This window comes from Trachemys scripta, chromosome 5 (genome assembly GCF_013100865.1).
Source record: "Trachemys scripta elegans isolate TJP31775 chromosome 5, CAS_Tse_1.0, whole genome shotgun sequence".
NCBI classification, from domain to species: domain Eukaryota; kingdom Metazoa; phylum Chordata; order Testudines; family Emydidae; genus Trachemys; species Trachemys scripta.
The window spans coordinates 137630171-137650993 of record NC_048302.1 but is presented as its reverse complement, the minus strand read 5'-3'; the positions used below and the strand labels follow the sequence as shown (position 1 = coordinate 137650993).

Below are 20823 nucleotides of genomic sequence, written 5' to 3'. Positions count from 1 at the left end.
TGCCCCCTTGGGCATGACATAACTGTCTGCTAGGATTGGAAGACCCATAATGTACCCAAAGAGACGCATCTTTCGTTGCTTTGCACTTCTCCTGTCGCTCAGTCCCTGAATTCTGTTTGTCTCTCTTCCCCCTCAGCGGCGAGGGTCATCGCCACACCGGCCTCAGAGGTGCAGGAAGGCCAGGGGGTCAACTTGACCTGCCAAGTGAGCAGCAACTCATCGTCCATGACTAATTACAGCTGGTACAGAAATGGCCAGTGGCTGTCCACAGGCCTGGCCAATTCCCTGGTGTTCCAGCAGGTGGCCAGTGCAGACGCCGGGGTCTATTACTGCAAGGCAACGAATAACGGAACAAGCAGAAGCTCCGCCTTGGTCTCGCTGAATGTGCTGTGTAAGTTCCAGACGCTTTGAATCTTCATGGCAGTGGCCGGTTCCCACAGGAGCAGGTGCGCATGGGCCCCAGTGGTGCAATCAGTCGGGTCCCAACCAACACACCTGACTACACTTGCAGGTGCACGTTGCGGTTGTGTGTACATGTGAGGGTGCATTTGGCTACATGTCGCTGGATGCACGTGTGTTCATCTGGGTGCGTGGGTCCATGCAGTGTGGGTGTGTGCATGTGTGGGTACATGTGGGTGTACGTGCACCCGTGTGCATGGTTTGTGTGTGTCTGGTCTCTTGCGTACACGCAGGAGCATGCGTGTGTGCCAACACATATGTGCACATGTAACCCAGGTTTACTCAGGCTGATGCTCTGGCCCCAGTAGTGGCCGAATCACATGAAAGCTGAGGACCCTGTTATGCCCCAAACAGGGACCTCTGTCTCTAAAAGCATGAGCTAAAATACCCAGAGCCGTTAGCTCAAGGCTGGAGCCAGCCCACCAACCTCCATGTGATCCAACCATGAGAGGGGGACCATGCGCCACCCTGAGTACGAATGGGTGACCCGCGCGTCTGTTCCAGAGAGAAGCTACCTGTGAAACTCTGCAATCAGATGTGACTTATTGAACACTGGCGACCAGCCCGCGTGCAGACCCTGTGCTGTCGTCTAACACGCGCAGTGCCGTCGCTTCCCCTCCCATCCTCGCACAGCCGGGCTGTTTGCGTCAGGATCCAAACTGCTCACCCATCTTTTTAAAACTCACTGTCGGTTTCTTCACGTCAGTCTCAAAACCTCAGAAACTCATTCTCATGTTCCCCATCCTCTCTGAATTCACTGGCTTGTGGAACCCATGTCCCTTGTCTAGCGAGTGCTACTTAGGTGATGGTGAGACCCTCTGTCATAAAACAGTTTCATTGTCCTTGATTCACATAATCAGGGTAACAACACTTTATTCCTCCTGCCCCAATAACAGAGAAACTGGGGATCCCACCCCATCCAAAGTAACCACTATCAGTTGCTGTTGTCTCGTGCCAGGCAAGTGGGTGTGCCTATGCAAACCAGATCAGCCCCTGGAGTTCTTTCCCACACTCGCCATAATTCACCACCAGATGTCAGGGTAGAGCTCATCCTGACTCTGCTTACATGTGTAATTAACCGGCTAGTGTGGGTGTGGGTGAGACCACGTGTGTATTAGAACACGCACGAGCATGTGTATTTTAGCAGGCAAGTGAGCATGTGCGTGTTAGAATGTGTGTGAGTGTGTGTATTTTAGCATGCATGGGATCATATGCCTTCGTGTGTGAGATTCTCTCTACTGGATGGAATCAGAGCTTTTCTTCTGTGTGTCATAGCCCCAGTACAGCTCACAGCTAATGGCAATTCTCTGCTAACTCAATCAGTTGAGGAGCTGAGTTCCATCGCTGTGTCCCTGTAAGATTTCTAGTGGCTGTGGTATGCAGCAGAATGATGACAATGGTGAGGATCTAGGTGGCCATGGGATGGTCCAAGAGGGATAGGAGGGGTCTTTAAACAATCCTCAAGACATATAACTTGAGGACGATCTTTGCTCCCGACTCTTCAGACGCCCCCAGGAATCCCCGAATGACCTCGTTCCTGGAGGCGGATATGGGCAGACTGGCCATCATCCGGTGTGTGGTGGACAGCAACCCCCCGGCCCAGCTGTCCCTGTATAAAGGAGATGAACTTGTGGCCTCCACCAGTTCCAGGACTGCAGCCGCCCAACGGATCGGCATCGCTGCCTCCCCGAACTCCCTGAGGGTGGAGATCCGGGACATCACGCTGGAGGACGAAGGGAACTATCGCTTCACCGCTAGCAATGCATATGGCACATCTTCTGGCCACCTGTACTTCCGTGTGCAAAGTGAGTACGGAGGAAATGGCTAGAGGACGTGTGCAGCACTGCCCTCTGCTGGGTGCACGCAGAACTGCTCATCTGTGTGTCCTAGATCCTGTGCTGCTAGGGAGTGGTCAGATGCTACTTTGATTCTAGGGCCTCAGGAGCAGCGGGATCTGAGTTCGATCCCCGCTCTCCCCATGAAGTTCCATGGGGACAAGGACCTCCTAGGAAGCCCTGGCACCAGGCAGGGGTCCCTGCACTAGAGACAGGTGATTGACTACAGGTTTCATAGGGTCCGTCTGGGGAAATTCCTTCAAGTTTGGCTACTTCTCCGAATCTTGGACCAGGTTTCCCAGGCTACAAAACCAGCCTGGAAACAGTGTTAGAATGGAGAGTCCTAGTATGCACCCGGCTAGAAATACCACAAGATGGGGGACGGGTTGGCCCTGGTTCTTCTGTCTGTAGCTAGGAAGGGCAAAGGGTATCCAGGGAAATGACCTGTAATGAAGGGGGTGAGGAGGAACCAGAGAATATCAGGGTTGGAAGGGACCTCAGGAGGTCATCTAGTCCAACCCCCTGCTCAAAGCAGGACCAACCCCCAACTAAATCATCCCAGCCGGGGCTTTGTCAAGCCTGACCTTAAAAACCTCTAAGGAAGGAGATTCCACCACCTCCCTAGGTAACCCATTCCAGTGCTTCACCACCCTCCTAGTGAACTAGTGTTTCCTAGTATCCAACCTAGACCTCCCCCACTGCAACTTGAGACCATTGCTCCTTGTTCTGTCATCTGCTACTACTGAGAACAGTGTAGATCCATCCTCTTTGGAACCCCCTTCAGGTAGTTGAAGGCTGCTATCAAATCCCCCCTCATGCTTCTCTTCTGCAGACTAAACAATCCCAGTTCCCTCAGCCTCTCCTCATAAGTCATGTGTTCCAGCCCCCTAATCATTTTTGTTGCCCTTCGTTGGACTCTTTCCAATTTTTCCACATCCTTCTTGTAGTGTGGGGCCCAAAACTGGACACAGTACTCCAGATGAGGCCTCACCAATGTTGAATAGAGGGGAACGATCATGTCCCTCGATCTGCCGGCAATGCCCCTACTTATACAGCCCAAAATGGCTGCATTGAGAATAGCTGAGCGTCTGAGAACTGTTAAGCAGGGGAGCTGCCCCTAGATGAATAACTCCTGGGAGCATTTGGGTGGTACTTGCCCATCACCCTAGGAGAGGAAGAGCCCTCTCTGCATTCAGGGGTACTTCAATGAGTATTTGGCCTAAGGCCTCTCTGCTGTGTTTATTGGACGCCGTAGCCTTCACTTCCTGTCCTAACCTGTTATGTAGCATTGCTGCATAAACAGTTGCCATGTTCCACTGCAGAGGTGGCAGCGTAGTAATGGTGGGTGATCCTGATTGTAAAGCACCAGCAGGAACATGTGGGGCTCTGATATTGATGTAGCACTGAGAGGCGTGCACAGTCCCGCACAGGCAGCCAGATAAAGATCCCTGCCCCGAGAAGCTTACAAACCACGGACTAGATCTTGATGTCCTCGCTCAGCCCTTCCTCAGGCAAACTCCCATTGACTTTGTAATGAGTGAGACCGGCATGCTGCTGCCAAGACCTGAGCCAGCATAGGGAGGGTGGGGAAGTGCCCTGGAGTGGTGTAAACTGAGGCGGGTGGGGATTCTTGAAGGAGGAGAGGAAAAGGCCTTGACGGATGGGGATGGAAATTAGGGTTAGGCCAAAATCGGAACCCCAGAGCCAAAGGCTGAGTTTCAGGGAAGTTAGGATCTGGACCCAGAGTTTGCATTTCACGCCGGTCTCTGTAATGAGCCGACACACTGAATGCCACCTCTGTCCCCCTGGATTTTGTGGGAGTCCAGCTTTAGATCCACTTCCAGATCTGGAGTTCCCATCTTGGCTATAAAAGGCTGAATGAGAACTGCCCGAATATTGGATTCCGATCCAAACTTGGCATGTCAGGGCCATCAAGGGTGGGGCCAGAGGTAGGATTCAACTTGCTGCTGAGATTCAGGTTGTTGTTCTCTCTCTTTGCTGTGGCTTGTCTCCATCCTCTAGCCGCCAGAGTTCTCGTTACGCCCTCCACAGACGTTCAGGAAGGGGAGGATGTCTCCCTGACATGTGATGTGACAGGAAATGCTCCAGAGGGCGCCATCTACACCTGGTACAAAAACAGCCACCGGCTTCAAGAGAGCTCAGAGAGCTCCCTCGCCTTCCCCCACGTAACCAGTGGGGATACTGCCTCTTACCACTGCAAAGCTCACAGCCCCGAGGGAACCAGCAGCAGCATCTCCCCAGCCGTCCGCTTACAAGTCTCTTGTAAGTGATATTGTTTATCCAGGTGGAGGCTGAGCCAGTTCTTGTGGAGGTCTGTGGACAGCGTCCCACTGATGTCAGTGAATATTGGAGCAGCCCGTTGCATTGCATCGCTGCTTAACTGCGCCCTGGGCTGGGTGCATTGCTTTTCTCCAGAGCATTGCCGGAGGACGGCTATTCCCAGAGCTGGTTGGAAATTTTCCAGCGGGAGATTTTCCCGGCAGGAAATGCTGATTCATCGAAAGCAAAACGTTTCGCAGAAACGCGTCGTCTTGGGTGAAAATTTGTTTTGAAACCAAAAGGTGAAAAGAGCGTTTCAATCGGGTCCAATGTTCCATTGCAGCCTTCTCGGACCAGAACGTTTCGCTTTTCCATTTCGACATGACTTTTGGTTTCTGATTTTTCCCGTTTTTATTATAAAATATCACATAAAATGAAAACAAAAAGGCAAAATCAGGACGAAACGTTTCAATGTTGTCAAAACAAAATGTTTCGATTGACCTGAAATTTTATTTAATTTTTCTTCAGAATTTTGGCTAGCGGGAAATTTCAGAATTCTTTGATTTTGTTCCATTCTGGAACCAAAGACATTTCCAAAGCACAAATCTCCCCCTGAACCAACAATGGCAGTTTCTGTACAGCTCTGCGACTGCCACAGGCCGCGGCTGGTCTAGATTCCATGAGCCAGGGCCCTGCTCCAGGACAGCATATCGCTCCCGATGGTTCTAGGGAGAGAGGTTCTGGCACTGATCATGACAGGCCAGATGCAGGAGCCCATATTGCTCAGTAACATTCACACTGACCTCAGTAGGACTTTGCCTGAGCAAAGAGGGAACAGGAACCATGGAAGGGACGCAGGTTTCACACTGCCCCTTCCCAATGTTGTATCAAAGGCTTATTGAGCAGAGCAGGAGACGATACGGGCCACACATCCTTGGGAACACTAAAGGTGAAAGAGTCAGGGTACCACCCATTTCAACCTGTATCATGGCATTTACACTGTAGAAGGCAGAGCCAAGAGGGAAAAGGTTTTCCCATCCTTCGAAAATTTTCAGGAGTTGGAAAAATTTTCCCATCCTGAATCTGGACCAAACACCAAAATCTTGACAATTTTCTGCAAACTGAAAAAACAAAACAACAAAACCAAACTTCAGGTACAGGTCAATGGAAATATTTCATTTTGATCATTTCGAAACCATTTTGTTTTGATTTTGAACTTTTCTTTCCTTGTTAACCTTTTTAAAAGTCTAACTGGCTGACTTTTCAAAAGAAAGTCATTTTGAACGTGAAAACTGGTGTTTTTCATTTCAAATCTTCTGCAACTTTTTTTCCAAACATTATTCAAGGCTGGAGATTTGTCGAAACCGATTCTGTTTCACAAGCAGATTCATTTTCAATTAATCAACATTTTTTGACCCCAAAAAATTGCATTGAAAATTCCCAACCAACTGTAGGAACAGAAGCAAACCACAAGTATAAATTAAAAAGTATTTGGAATGGACTCTTTAATTTAGATTTTCAAATGGGAATGGGGCGGTCTGATCAGATCCTTCTGGGTGGATCTGCCTTTCCTTCTTCTCCTTCTATTATTTATAGTGTGGTAGTGTCTGCAATGGAGAACCTACAGGATAAAAGGACTTAAGAGATGAAGGGTTGTGAGGGGAGAAGGGATTCAGCATAGACGTTTCAAGCAACTGACAGTGAATGTTGTGCTGGTGAAATAGGCTGGCAGCCCAGAGACAATGCTTTGCTGATCAAAGAAGGAATCAAGGCATTAAAGGCCCAAGATGATAGCAAATGAAGAGCATGTTCATTGTGTCTTAATGCGAGTGTTTCACCCCAACAGATCCACCCCGGGAGCCCGAGTTGACCTCCTTCCTGGAGACACCGGATGGGCAGCTGGGCGTTCTCCAGTGCACTGTTGATAGTGACCCACAGTCACAGTTATCTCTGTTCAGAGGAGGTGAACTTGTGGCTTCCACCACTGGCTCCCACCGAGCAGCCGGACAGCGAGTCAGCGTCTCCTCATCACACAACAGCTTGAAGGTGGAGATCCAGGCTGTGGTGATGGAGGATGAAGGAGAGTATGTGTGTTCTGCTAGTAACGCGTACGGCAACTCAACCACCTCACTGAACTTCACTGCAGAGAGTGAGTGCAACATTGCCCTCTACTGCCATGGGAATTGGATCCATCCATCCATCCCCCTACATACTGCTGTATCCAGCCAGCCAGCCACCTAGATACCTCTTATAGCTATAGATCCAGCCATACATACCCCTGTATCCAACCATCCACCTAAACATCCCCTGTATCTACCTATCCATCCACACATCCCCATACATCCCCCTATATCCATCCATCCACCTAAATACCCCCTGTATCTGTCTGTCTATTCATGCATTCCCATACATATCCCTGCATCCATCCATCCATCAATCCTCTTACATACCCCTGTATCTATCTGTCCATCCTTCCCCATACTTATCCCTGTATCTCTCTCTTTCTCTAATCCTTGCATCCCCATACAGATCGCTGTATCCATCCATTCATCCCTCTACATTACCATCATATCCATCTGTCCATCTCCATACATACCCTTTTATCTATCCATCCATCTATCCATCCCCATAGTATATAAACATTTTCTCACATTAGTCTTTCCTCCCAGCTGCAAGGGTCTGGATCTCTCCTTCGCCGGATGTCCACGAGGGGGATGCTGTTAACCTGACCTGTGCAGTTGACAGTGATGCCCCGGGGATGCCGCACTACACCTGGTATAAGAACAACGTATGGTTCAGCAAGGGCCCTGGCAGGTCACTTATGTTTCCCAAGGTCACCACCGCTGATGCTGCATCCTACCACTGCACGGTGAAGACCCAGGAGAGGGTTAGAAGCTCTTCCCCAGGCACTTTGAATGTCCTCTGTAAGTTCTTTGCATGGTTGAACTGTGCAAGGTGCAGAGAAAAATGCCTCTGTATCCACCAGCCCAGCCCAGCGCCCCCAGCCACTGGCACTAAAAAGGGGAGCTAGATAAGCGACCCCTCCATACATTAGGGGGGAGCGGAGGGCTGTATCCTGCTTTGGCTACTGCTGGAGACAAGACCCCAGAGTTGGTGGACCTATGGTCTGATCTGCAGGGCAAAGTCTACGTCCTTAGAGGAACCCCATTGTAGGAGCGTAGTGTAGTCCTCCCCCCGCCCCCCGGTCTTTAGAAAGCAGACAGTGCTCCATGGTTTGTGCCCACTCAAACCACACATGGGAGAAAAGGCATTCAAACATTAGCAAGAGACGTGTTTGGATTGAGCCTTAAAATACTGAGCTATCCCTTGGGAACTGGGGGTTCGAAGGATCTGGGAATTGTGTCGAGTAAGGGGTGGGGTCTAGTCTGGGGGTCAGGGAAGGTTTCCTTGTCCCCATCCTGACTCCCGAGAGTGGAAATCCGCCCATGCTCCTGGGCATGTGCTCCCAGCTGGTTCCCAACCTGGCTATCAGTTTAGGAGTCAGCTGTTAGAGGACATGTCAGGTGGGTAGCTGTGGAGGGCGTGGGCAGCAGGGAGATGGGTGGGCGGAGCTCATTGGGGAGGTAAGGCAGCTGCAAAGGGTCACGTCTAGGTGTGGAAGTGGGATGGACAGTGGTTCGGACTGAGCTAGTTTCAGCTGGAAACCAGGTAAATTCAGAATTTGCCAAATCTCATCTAAAGCCAGAACCACGGCCCTCCTTATTACCACCAGCCACAGCCTCACCTGGAACTAGATGTGGGTGAAAAATACCAAGCATTTTTTACAGAAAGTGTTGAAATTTTTTCACATTTTTCAAAATTCTCCAAGAAAAATTTACAAAAAACTGAAACGGAAAAATGGTCCATTTTCAAAAACTGTTTTGAAAACCAAAAATGGATTTATTTTTATTGGAAACCATTTTTTTTTTAAACGAAAGCCAAAAAAACATTTTACAGAAACATTTTTGGTTTCCGGTTTTTCTATGTTCATTAAAAAAAAGTTTCCATTAAAAATATTTTTCAGAGGTTCATGGATTCCAAGTCCAGAAGGGACCACTGTGACCATCCAGTCTGCTCTCCTCTATAACACACCCGGAGACCTGCCCCACAATAATCCCTAGAGCCGAACTTTTAGAAAACCAGCCAATCTTGATTTAAAAATTGCTAATGATGGAGAATCCACCATGATCCTTGTTAAGTTGTTCCAAGGGTTAATTACTCTCACCGTTAACAATTCACACCTTATTTCAAGTCTGAATTTGTCCAGCTTCAACTTCCAGCCTTTGGATTGTGTTAGACCTTTGTCTGTTAGAGTGAAGAGCCCATTGTTAAATATTTGTTCCCCGTGTAGGCACGTATCGACTGTGATCAAATCACCTCTTAAGCTTCTCTTTGTTGAGTAAAACAAATTGATCTCCTTGAGTCTGGACTTGTTGGCTGGGTTCCCCAAAAAATCAGCCAACAAGTCCAGGGGTCCTCCTCACGCCCTTTATCCTGAGTATCAAGTGCTGAGGCAAGAAAGCAGAGCAAACATTGCTCAAAATGGCACAGGACAATGGGCATGACGTTCAAACGGAGTTCACGTGGCCTACATTCAAGCCCTGCTTGTGTTTATTTCCCATGAGTATTAGGGTAAAAGAGTTCCCGGGAGAGAAGTTGCCAAAAGTGGAGAATCCACAGCTGATTCTAGAGAAATCTGATGAAAAGCGAGTTTTCAACTCCCCCCCCACCCCCGCAGAAACCTGATTCTTAGAGTCACACTCTCATCCAATCAGGGAACAGTGACACACCATGTGACACCAACGTGTCCAAGCAATACTGCTTGAATTTTGTATTGAATACTCATCACAAACAGCTTGTGAACAAGCGACAGGCCAAGAGTCAGTCATAGAAATCCCCTGCCAAGTAATTTTGAATAATGACATAACTAGAAAAAAGAGGCAAAGTTCACTGAATAAATCATAGAATATCAGGATTGGAAGGGACCTCTGGAGGTCATCTAGTCCAGCCCCCTACTCAAAGCAGGACCAATCCCCAGACAGATTTTTGCCCTAGATCCCTAATTGGCCCCCTCAAGGATTGAACTCATAACCCTGGGTTTAGCAGGCCAATGCTCAAACCACTGAGCTATCCCCAGGAGCACCGCTGGCTTCTCTGCCGCCCTAGGTGGCAGAAGGTCCCGCCCCGAAATGCCGCCCCCGCACAGAGGCAGCAGAAGGTCCCGTCGCCAAAATACCATCGCGGTCGCTGCCCCCCAAATTGTAGTTCCCTAGGCGACCTCCTCGGTCTTCTAATGGGTTGCACCGGCCCTGGCTATCCCTCCCCCCCAATGAGCTGTGACAAATTGCTTGCCCAGCTCTAATAACGGCTCCTTCCTGGCTCTAGTTAACAGGGTCCCAAGCTAGAAGAAGCCATTCGATTATCCAGTCCGACCACCTGTATAGCACAGGGCAGGGAATTTCACCCAGGTACCCAATAATTTGTGAGTCACTGACATCACATTAAAGTTCTGAAGTCAAATTAAATCCTCCTTCCTTGTAGATCCTCCCAGGAATCTCTGGGTGAAGTCCTTCCTGGAGACTCAAGATGGGAAGCTAGCCATCATCGTCTGTGCTGTTGACAGTAACCCGCAGTCAGAACTGGCCCTGCGCAGAGCTGGTGAGCTGGTTGCTTCTGGTTCCTCCCGAGGTGACGGGGCATCCGGACAGAGGTTACGCGTCTCGTCCTCTCCTAACACCTTGAAACTGGAGATCAGGAGCGTCACCTTGGAGGATGAAGGGACGTACGTGTGCTCGGCAAACAATGCGATCGGCGAGGCCAGCACCTCCGTATACTTCACCATCGAGAGTGAGTATGGAGTTCGTCACTCCCATTGCACTCCAGGGTTGCTTAGAAGGGAATTCGGGGCAGATTCTCTCCCACACTGCCCTACCCCTGCACCCGGGAGTGAAATCTTCCTGTCTATTCTGCTGGGGATTCTCCTGGCCAGGAGAGTGCTAACTAACTGGGGAAAGAAGCCACAGAGCCATCTGACCCCCGCATAGGGGGTGTGTAGAGACAGGGAAGCAGATATGGCTGAAACATGCTGTGCTCCAGCTATCCCTGGTTGGTGAATGTGGATCATTGCCAGGTGTGTAGGTTAGAGCAGCCCCCAAGCTGCTCTAACCCATGCCAGGCCTGGGGTAGAATTGGGCAGAGGATCAGAGATCTGTAACAGTCTACCAAGCTGGTTAGTTATTAGTTTCAAAGGGCTGCTCCAGCTGTATCCATTCCAGCTTTGCTCTGGTTTCTTCCACAGCTGTGAGGGTTGTGATCCTAGCAGGTCCCGATGTACGTGAGGGGGACCGCATCACACTGACCTGTGAGGATACCAGTGCCCGGCCGAGCACCATTTATACCTGGTACAAGAACACCAAATGGCTGGCGGAGGGCCCTGGCAGTTCCCTCACGATCCGTGGTGCGGCGGGCACTGATGCTGGCTTGTACTCCTGCACGGCTCACAATGACAGGGGAAGGAGGACATCTCTGCCCACCGCCTTGCGCGTGCTCTGTAAGTTGCCTGCAGTTTAGATAACGTTACGTCCTCTCAGATGGAGCATGCAACCGAATTCCCAGTGCAGGCGACTTCAATCACAAAACCAAGTCTTGCGGGGTGCCTGCCAGGACTAACTCCAGGGACAAGCCATCATTGTTTCTCTGGGGAATGGGGGACATTTCCCTGCTGGACACAACCCAAATGGGTCAAATTCTTGAAACGTTATTTAGCTTTAAATATCTTAAGTGGAAACGTGACCCACACTAGAAAGGGAAGGTCTTTGTCCCCCTCTAGTGGCTGCTCCACATCAGAGGTTAATGAGTCTGCCATGGCTGCCGGCTAATGAACGGGCTTAGTCCTTTCACTCGCGCTTTTAGCTCTGTAAATCCTCGGTTCAAATCCTGCTGTTGGCTCAGATGGGGTCAGTTATAGAAATATACTGGGCCAAAACCTGCTTTCAGTGGTGGCAGCGTCAATCCAGAGGAACAGAGTTTCTCCAGAGCAATGCTACCCCACAGTGATTCAGGGACCAATGAGAAGTGCCTTCAAAATACCTGAGATAGAAGGAGATGGACTGCGGCAGCGTTACACTGGGGTAACGGAGATCGGCATGTGCTGCACTGAATCTGCCCTAGCGCTCTATTAACAGTGGGCACAGCCCCATGGGCTTTCCCCGCATTGCTGTCTGCCTGGGCCTCGGCCCTGGCCTGGAGGGCAAACTCCAGGAGAGACAGAGAAGCTCATTTGCTGTGGCCCATTCCACCTTCGGCCTCTCTGCTGTGACTGCCAACGGGAGGCAATCGGCGCCAGTTGTGGTGGCTGCTCCCTAACAACTCTGTTCAGGCTCTGGGTCACGTCACACAGATCAGTGGATAGTCATCAAGTGCCGATGACGTCCGGTCACCACTGAGCTAGTCAGAGAGTTGACCAGGGGCCCAGTGTTATAAGCGTCACGCTAGAACCGATTGGGAATTTTGTAACAAAACGTTTTTTCATTGGAAAACACTGATTCCTCAGAGCCTAAACGCTTCATAGGAAAGGGTCAATTTCAATGAATTTCCCATTTCAAACTTCTTTGGAAAAGAGAGTTTACGTCGTCAAAGCATCCCATTTCGACATTTTCTAAATGCTTTTTGGTTCAAACCGATTTCCCATTTAGAAATTTAAGTTAACTGAAAAAAGTGACAAAGAGTCCTGTGGCACCTTATAGACTAACAGACGTATTGGAGCATAAGCTTTCGTGGGTGAATACCCACTGTGACTGATGAAGTGGGTATTCACCCACGAAGGCTCATGCTCCAATACGTCTGTTAGTCTATAAGGTGCCACAGGACTCTTTGCCGCTTTTTACAGATCCAGACTAACACGGCCGCCCCTCTGAAAGTTAACTGAAGATACAAAACATGTAAAAAATATGAATCGGTCAACATTGAAACAAAATGCATCCAAAATTATTGAGACAAAATGTTCCGATTGCGATGTTCAAAAACAAATGTCAGATTTTTGGTTTGCGAAAGTTGTTGCCATTTCGATTTTCCATCCTGATTTGGGACAGGGAGAGTTTTTTAAAATCTCAAAAATGCTCAAAGAGCAGGAAAACCATTTCCTTTCCAGAGCTACTCCATACCCCCTGCCTGTCCCCAGAGCCATCTGGCCAAACTCTGCAAGCCCCTTCCAGAAGAAAGTCACTGTCTTTGTTTTTTAACTCAAGTACAACGTGTTCTTGTCCCTTCAGACGCCCCAAGGAAGCCCTCACTCATCTCCTTCCTAGATGCCCAGGATGGGCACCAGGCCATCATCCAATGCACTGTCGACAGCCACCCACCGTCAGATGTAGCCTTGTACCGAGGGGCTGAGCGCACGCCCATGGCTTCCACCCGGGGTTCTCGGGGCTCACCCAACCAGCGGCTGAGCATTCACGTGTCCCACAACTCCCTGAAGGTGGAGATGAAGGACGTCATGCTGGAGGACGCAGGCCAGTACGTCTGCTCGGCTAACAACACCTACGGCAGTGCCGCAGCATCCGTGCGCTTCGGTGTGGAGAGTGAGTGCAGGTGTCTTTTTAACCCTTCTGTGCCGTGCTCTCTCCCTGGAGCACCCACAGGCTTGGGGGGATTTGGATTCAGATCCCACGGGGTGGGGCCAAAGCAGAATCTGGAGCTTGTGCACCTGCAACCTCTGGGGAAACTCGGATTTAAATCTTGATCTGAGCATCACAGCAGATTTGGGTGTAGAGCTCAGAGCTAGCAGCTGGTGCTAGCTGACAATGTTAGAGGCGAAGACTGAGATCTGCCAAGTGATCTAGGGCAGTGGTTCTCAACCAGGGGTCTGGGGCCCTCTGGGGGGGCCGCGAGCAGGTTTCAGGGGGTCCCTCCAAGCATGGCTGGTGTTAGACTAGCTGGGGCCCAGGGCAGAAAGCCGAAGCCCCAGCGCATGGGGCTGAAGTCCAGGGCCCTGAGCCCCGCCACCCGGGGCTGAAGCCCAAGTCTGAGCAATGAAGCTTCATGGGGGCCCCTGTGGTGTGGGACCCCAGGCAATTGCCCTGCACTAACGCCAGCCCTGGCTTTTATACGCAGAAAAGCGGTTACTGTGGCACAGGTGGGTGGTGGAGTTTTTATAGCATGCGGGGGGCAGCTGCAGAAAGAAAAAAGTTGAGAACCCTGATCTAGGGGATTTAGACACATAGATGCCAATAATGTCACTGAGACAAGGTGGGTGAGGTAATATCTTTATTGAAGTTGGTTCAACAGAAGATATTACATCACCCACCTTGTCTCTCTAATATCCCGGGACTGACATGGCTACAACAACATGGCATACAATAATGTCACTGGGAGATATGTGTCAAAATCCCCTAGCCTGCTTTGAAAATCACATTCCCCCGATGATATCTTTATCTGCACAAGCAATGGCAATGCAATATACCCAACACATGTGCTTCTCCATGCCCCAGCTCTGACCTGGAGGGATCACCTCTAGCAATGAGTAGATAGTTCATTTCTTTGGTCCATTCAAAGGGGGCCAACAAGGGGTCTGATCAGTGCCAATTATGGTGGTGGGTTTTGTGGAGGAGGCATCTGGATTAAGACACACCAAACAGCCTCAGAAGGGTCGAACCTTGGGCTAGATTGGAACTGGAATCCAAGATGACTAGCACTGGTTGGAAAATGGAGATTGTTTTCTGTCGAAAATGTTGACAGAAATTAACATTTTTCGGTTTTGTGGACATTTTTTGCAGAATTTTTCGATGAAAAACCAAAATCTCAAAAATTGTTGAAAACCAAAAGTCGTTATTTTTAACACTCACACACACAAAATCAGCAAAAATGGAAATTTTCTTGCAAAAATGTCCATTCTGTCAAAAAAAAAAAAAACTGAAAAAGAATTCGGATGAAAATTTTTTAAGTAGCTCTGCTGATGAGCAGCTAATCGCATGAAACATGGAGCTCTGCCGGTTCCCACTAGAATACACATGGCTGATTTTCCTGATCTCTTCTCCCCATCAGCTGTCAGAATCATGATTGAACCATCTCAGGAAATCCACGAAGGAGTCACAGTCAACGTGACCTGCCTGGTTGCCGATTGGCTCGGGGGCGAGACCAACTACACCTGGTATAAGAACAGCAAGTGGCTGCAGGATGGTCCCGTTAGGTCGCTCCACCTTGATAGGGTCTCCAGCGCCGACACGGGGTCATACCACTGTCGGGCAGAGGGGAGGACAGGAAGTGCCATCTCTGCCCTGGTCAGCTTGGATGTGCTCTGTGAGTGTCAAGGGGATTTGGGGGTTGATTTGTTCGCACTAAATAAAGGCAACTTGTTGTTGTTATCTGTTATTTCTATAGAGCCATAGATGTGCCCAGCGCTCTATGAGAGTAAAATTAAGACCCAGGCCCAAGGCAGAGCCCCAGATCCAACCCGCTCTGAACTAGGAGAGCATCTAGAATCCAAAATCAAGATGCAAACGTCCCCTCCCTTTAAATGAACCCAACCAAACAATGATTGAAACAACCTCTTCCTTCTCCTGCAGTCTCCCCTCCTCCTCTCTCCCCTGTCCTTTCACCCCTCACCCCTTGGATGCTAAAAGCCTAGCTAACGTGATTTCTTGGCATTTGTGTAGCGCTGTTTGCAGATTCACTTTGAAGGTCAATAATAGAGTGCGTCGAACAATTTACAAGGGGACAGTTTTCCATTGGAAAATGCTGATTTGACAACACAAACGTTTCCCCAGAACGTATCCATTTCATTGAATTTTTCAAGGGGGAAAAAAATCACTAAAATGTTTTGTTGTGATAAGATCCAAATGTTTTGTTCCAATAAGGCTGAAATGCTTCATTTCCATAATATAACAGAAGAGTCAACACTACAAAGGCAAAATGAAACATTCTGATGGTATCCGAAAGAAACTTTTGGATAAGGTTGAGAAGAAATATTCCATTATGCAAAAAATTATGAGATTTCAAAGCAGGACAAATGAAATTTTGAAATCTTGGAATTTCTCATGGGATGGAAAGTCTGTTTTGTGATCTGTCCTACTCAATAACTGTAGACCACCACTGGCTGCTCTTAACCAGTCACCGCCTCTTTGTCAGTTGAAGAAGTCCAGCCACTTGATTTAACAGTAACATTGTCTCCTCCATGCAGATGCTCCAAGGAACCCATCAATGAACGCCTTCCTGGAGAACCGCAATGCAAGGGTGGGCCTCATCCATTGCACGGCTGATAGCAACCCACGGGCTGAATTAGCCCTGTACAGAGAGGATAAACTAGTGGGTTCCAGCCAAGGTCCACGCTCAGCAGCCAGCCAGAGGGTCAGTGTGTTTCCATCCTACAACACCTTGAGAGTGGAGATCTGGGACGTCACATCAGCGGATTCAGCAGAATACACGTGCGTGGCCAGCAATGCACTGGGCAACGTGACAATCGCCTCCTACTTCAGTGCGCAAAGTGAGTCAGGCTGCTAGGGGGCTGTGAGACAGGCAGAGCTATCAGCCATGGGTGAGGCTGCCACGTCCCATCTAATCCATCCCCACAGACAACGTAGGATTGTTCCCTACAGCGTGTCCTCCATCCAGTACCGTTGTACCCAGCAGGGGGCACAGATCCTCCGAGGAGCAGATCTGAATCCATCCAGCAGGGGGCAGTGAGGCACATGGGCAAACACAGACACACATAAGAACGGCCAGACTTGGTCTGACCAATCGTCCATCCAGCCCAGTCTCCTGTCCACCGACAGTGGCCAATGCCAGGTGCCCCAGAGGGAATGAACAGAACAGGGCAATTATTGAGTGATCCAGCCCCTGTTGCCCAGTCCCAGGATCTGGCCGTCAGAGGCTAAGGGGCAACCAGAGCATGGGGTTGCATCTCTGACCATCTTGGCGAATAGCCATTGATGGACCTGTCCTCCATGAATGTATCTGCAGGGCCGGTGCAACCACTAGGCGAACTAGGCGGCCGCCTAGGGTGCCTAGTGGTTGAGGGCGCCTAAAAGCCCGCTCAGGCGAGGGAGGTGGAGTGGAGGTGAGCTGGGGCGGGCTCCCCGGCCGGGGTTAGCTGCCGCGGGGGGGCAGGGGACAGGGTTAGCCGAGTTGGGGGGTGGCGCAAGGTGGAAGTTTCACCTAGGGTGCAAAACTTCCTTGCACCGCCCCTGTGTATCTGATGCTTTTTTGAACTCAGTTATAGTTTGGCCTTCACAACATCCCTTGGCAAGGAGTTCCACAGGGTGACTGTGCGTTGTGTGAAGAAATACTTCCTCTGATTTGTTTTAAACCTGCTGCCTATCAGCAGGTGACCCCTGGTTCTTGTGTTATATGAAGGAGTAAATAACACTTCCTTATTTACTTTCTCCACCCTAGTCATGATTTTATAGACCTCGGTCATATCCCCTCTTTCCCATTCTGAACAGTCCCAGCCTTTTTAATCCCTCCTCATACAGAAGCCGTTCCATACCCCTAATCATTTTTGTTGCCCTTCTCTGGATCTTTTTCAATTCGAATGTAGCTTTTTTGAGATGGAGCGACCAGAACTGCATATAGAACTGGATTTACAGAGAGGCAATATGATTTTTACTGTCTTAGTATCTGTCCCTTTCCTAATGGTTCCCAACATTCTGCTTGCATGTTTGACTGCCACTGCCCAGTGAGCGGATGTTTTCAGAGAACCATCCACAACTCCGAGATCTCTTGGAGATCTGATCCTACCCAGCAGGGGGCAGTGGGACACACAAGCAGGTCCATCGGGAGGTGATGGAGCACAGACAATAGCCACGACGCGATGACTGAAACAACAGATTGATGACATGAAGACTCAGATGTTGCGGTAGAAGAACACAGCCTCCTGGCTTTGAGTGCTGAGTGTGTTGTCAGACCTGACAAACACAAGTCACTGGCCTTCCAGGAAGGGGGCTGGAGAGGGAGAGGTTAAATCCAGTACATCATCCCATCCCATCTCCTAGAACTGGAAGGGACCTTGAAAGGTCATCTAGTCCAGCCCCCTGCCTTCACTAGCAGGACCAAGTACTGATTTTTGCCCCAGATCCTAAGTGGCCCCCTCAAGGACTGAACTCACACCCTGGATTTAGCAGGCCAATGTTCAAACCACTGAGCTATCGCTCAGGGGGGCAACTTCACCTTTCCAAAACTCACTGCCTCCTGCCCCATACCCATGTTTTGCCCCTGTTGGAGTGACTTGAGTTACAGCAGTGTCTGGGAAATCACTATGCAGACAGCTGTTTGTGGTTTTACACTGGCCGGAATAACCCTCCTCTCCTCTCTCCTCCTCAGCTCTCGCTGACCTCCGCTTGTACAAGATCCTGGCCGGGATGTTCATCGCAGCGCTGGGGGCTATTGTTCTGGCCGTTGCAGTGGTCCTGTTATGGCCCAGGTAACTTGGCTCTTGATGCTTTAGTTCGTAGAAGCAGTTCAAGGGTGTCCAATTGGGCTGGCTCACAAGGGCTGGGAAGGGACGGCTTGTTTTGGGGTGGGTGATTTTTATTTATTGTTTATTTGATATTACTAAAGCCAGCCCACAAGGAGGGGTAAGTTTTGACCAGGAAAAAGCCTGAAGTGAACAGTCCAAGAGGGAAATTGAGGCAGGCTGCCTGTAGGCCATGAGGAGGCACATGAGAGGCTGCTGGCCTGGTTACAGACTGTGAATCCTTTTGCTGCGGTGTCGCTGGCCAAGCCAGTGGTGAACATGAGTTGTATGACCCACTGCTCAGCGTGTTGTGTCTCCCACTCTATGTGATCCACAGAGGATGTCAGGCTGTTACAGTCCAACCTGAAGAGCTGGTCTCTATAGCAGATGCTGTAGAGACTGCCATGGTTAGCTTTGGAAGTCCCTGGTTTGGGCCCTGATGGTGCCATTTGAGAGTTTTTGAGCACCTTGTGCACAATGCCTCGCCAGGTCTCAGGCCAGTTCCAGGTGTTGGCCTCACAACTGGCCCCCTCCCTGGCAGTCTAAGGGGAGCGGCCAATGACTGAATGGCTCTGGAGAATGGCAGCCCCTCTTGTATCGAGCGTGTGCATTCAGGAGCCGCATCTGACGGAGGGGGGCATTGGTAGTCAGACACCACAATGATGGGCACATGAGAATAACACACTGGCAAAGTGTGTATCAGACCCCTCACTAGTGGCGGGTCCGCCACAGGAAAACAGCCTACTACCACTAGCAGGATTGTTCCTTTAACTCAAGCAGCAGAGGTCTGCTCTTCCGCTCTGGGTTCAGATCCTGCTGATGACCCAAGCTAGGGTTTGCGATGTAGGTGGACAGACGGAACGGCAGGCCTGTCGAGTTGGGCTTTTTCTGCCCCTAAAGTGCTAACCCCCCTCGCCTCCTCCCCTGCCTAGGATAACGAAGCTAGCGAAGCCGCTAAAAGACGAAAGCGCCATGGAACTGACCGGCACAAGGGAACAATCGCAGGTGCGATTCCTCAGCGTGGCTGGGTTGGTGCCGGGCTGGGGCTTGGCCCGGGGGCACCAGAGCTGGGGGTCAGGCCCCCAGCTGCTCAAAGGTGTAAAAGACAGTCTGGCCAACTGGACTGAGAGGCTCTGGTTGCCTTGCTGTTGCCTACAGAGCCGGCCTTGGGTTGGATACTGGGGACATGAGTTCAGGAGAGTGGGACTGATGGGGACGGAGCGGGAAGAGGGGTTAATGCACTGGGGTGCATAAGGAGCTGAAATCCTGGGCCAGCGTTGGGATCAAACAGGATCTGGGTTGAATTTTTTCCAGCCCGCCCTGCCCTGCGCATGCTGGCCTATCAAAAAGGCCTGGGCATGAAAACTGCATGCTCCCCACAGCCTCCCCCATCTCTGTCCCTCCCCCTTCAAGCCTCTGTCTCACCCTCCAGCCCCGATGAGGTATGGAGAACCTTCTCTGTGGGCCTGTCTCCCCATTTCCCCCTGCTACGCTCACCCCTCACCTAGGAGTATAATTCTTTGTGCCTGGAGCATAGGGGAAGATGCAGTCCATGCTGGGGGTGCAGGAGTTACTTAAGGACTAGATCCTCAGCTGGTCCAACTCGACTTAGCTCCATTGGCTGCAGGGCAGCTGTGGGCATCGACTGGCCCGTTGACGTCTGTGGATCTCTGCCGACCGGCACCCGCTGGGGATCCGGCCCGCGGACGTCCATGGAGCTCTGCGGACGGGCGCCGGCTGGATGTTGATAATTTGACCCCGCTGGTTAGGAAGAATGCTGGGTGAGGGTGGGAAGTCACACTCCCATTCCCCAGGCTGGCAGAGCTGAGAACGGGTGGGTCCAGAGCCGGACGCTAGGCAGAGGGAGTGCTCGGAATAGAAGGGCGGAGCGACCCCTGCAGGAGGGTCAAAGATAGGCAGAGGGGCAGGATTTTAGCTCAGCAAGTTGATGCCACTGCCTATGGCCCTTGGTCCGTTTCTAGTACCAAAGATAACAGAGACCCGTGTTTGGTGCGTGGCCGGGGATCGTGCACTTGGGAGCTTGTCCCACAGGCTGATTTGGGGCTCTGGGGTTTTTCCCAGCAAATTCCAACCAGGAGGGGTTGTGTAACTTTTCCAGGTTGACGACACCTCCTCGATCAACAGATAACCACGCCGCCTGGCAGCGCCTGGAGCAGCCTGCGTGGCAGCCGCACTGAGACTCCCCTTGCCCAGCTGGACCCGGGCAGCGAAGTTGTTCTCACCCAGTGGCACATTTTTAGTGCTCGCCATACTCGGTACGTCGCATGGGTCAAATGCGGGACCGCTGTCAATACCCGGAACTGAGCCCGGACTGTGAACAATCCCAGGCTGTCTCCCTCCACAAACCCACGCCGTCCGGAGCACCCTCATCTGTGCCCTGTGACTCCGCCAAGCCCCCACATTTGCAATAACCTCCCGGCGTGCTGCCAAGCAGCTCATCAGTCACAAAATAAACCAAGGAGCAAAGTGTCGGTGTCACAAATGTTCAAAAGTACAACCCCTCTGGGCCTGATCCCGTGTGAGGGGAAGGCAGTGGGGGAGCTCCCCCTTGATAGCACAGATGCAGGATCAAGCCCTTAAACCTCATCATTCTCAAAGTCTATTCAACCTTACTGGGGGAGCAGCTGGGGGAGCCCTCGGTATCTAACCACTGAGGGGGTGCTACGGGTGGATCTTGGCTCTCAGGTGAGGTGTGCCCAGCAATACAGACTCAACCCTAAGGGGGTATCTAAGGGCTGCTATGGGAGATACACAGGTATGGACTAATGCCCTAGGTATGTG

General features: G+C 50.7%; 1 protein-coding gene across 5 annotated transcripts in view; it reads left to right on the top strand.

Annotated features, from left to right (window-relative positions):
• SIGLEC1 (sialic acid binding Ig like lectin 1) overlaps positions 1 to 20509 on the top strand; it is a 67471-nt gene extending 46962 nt beyond the window's left edge. For 4 of the 5 annotated variants that reach the window (XM_034771295.1, XM_034771296.1, XM_034771298.1 and 1 more), the window contains 13 exons: positions 137 to 391; positions 1965 to 2264; positions 4317 to 4577; positions 6421 to 6723; positions 7244 to 7498; positions 10116 to 10421; positions 10873 to 11124; positions 12845 to 13153; positions 14616 to 14870; positions 15751 to 16053; positions 17889 to 17988; positions 18954 to 19026; positions 20141 to 20509. In XM_034771295.1, coding sequence (XP_034627186.1) covers positions 137 to 391; positions 1965 to 2264; positions 4317 to 4577; positions 6421 to 6723; positions 7244 to 7498; positions 10116 to 10421; positions 10873 to 11124; positions 12845 to 13153; positions 14616 to 14870; positions 15751 to 16053; positions 17889 to 17988; positions 18954 to 19026; positions 20141 to 20170 — 3002 coding nt within the window. In that variant the 3' untranslated portion in view covers positions 20171 to 20509. The remainder of the gene's footprint in view (positions 1 to 136; positions 392 to 1964; positions 2265 to 4316; positions 4578 to 6420; positions 6724 to 7243; positions 7499 to 10115; positions 10422 to 10872; positions 11125 to 12844; positions 13154 to 14615; positions 14871 to 15750; positions 16054 to 17888; positions 17989 to 18953; positions 19027 to 20140) is intronic. The other variant, XM_034771300.1, reaches the window with a different exon arrangement.
• The last annotated feature ends 314 nt before the right edge of the window (positions 20510 to 20823 follow it).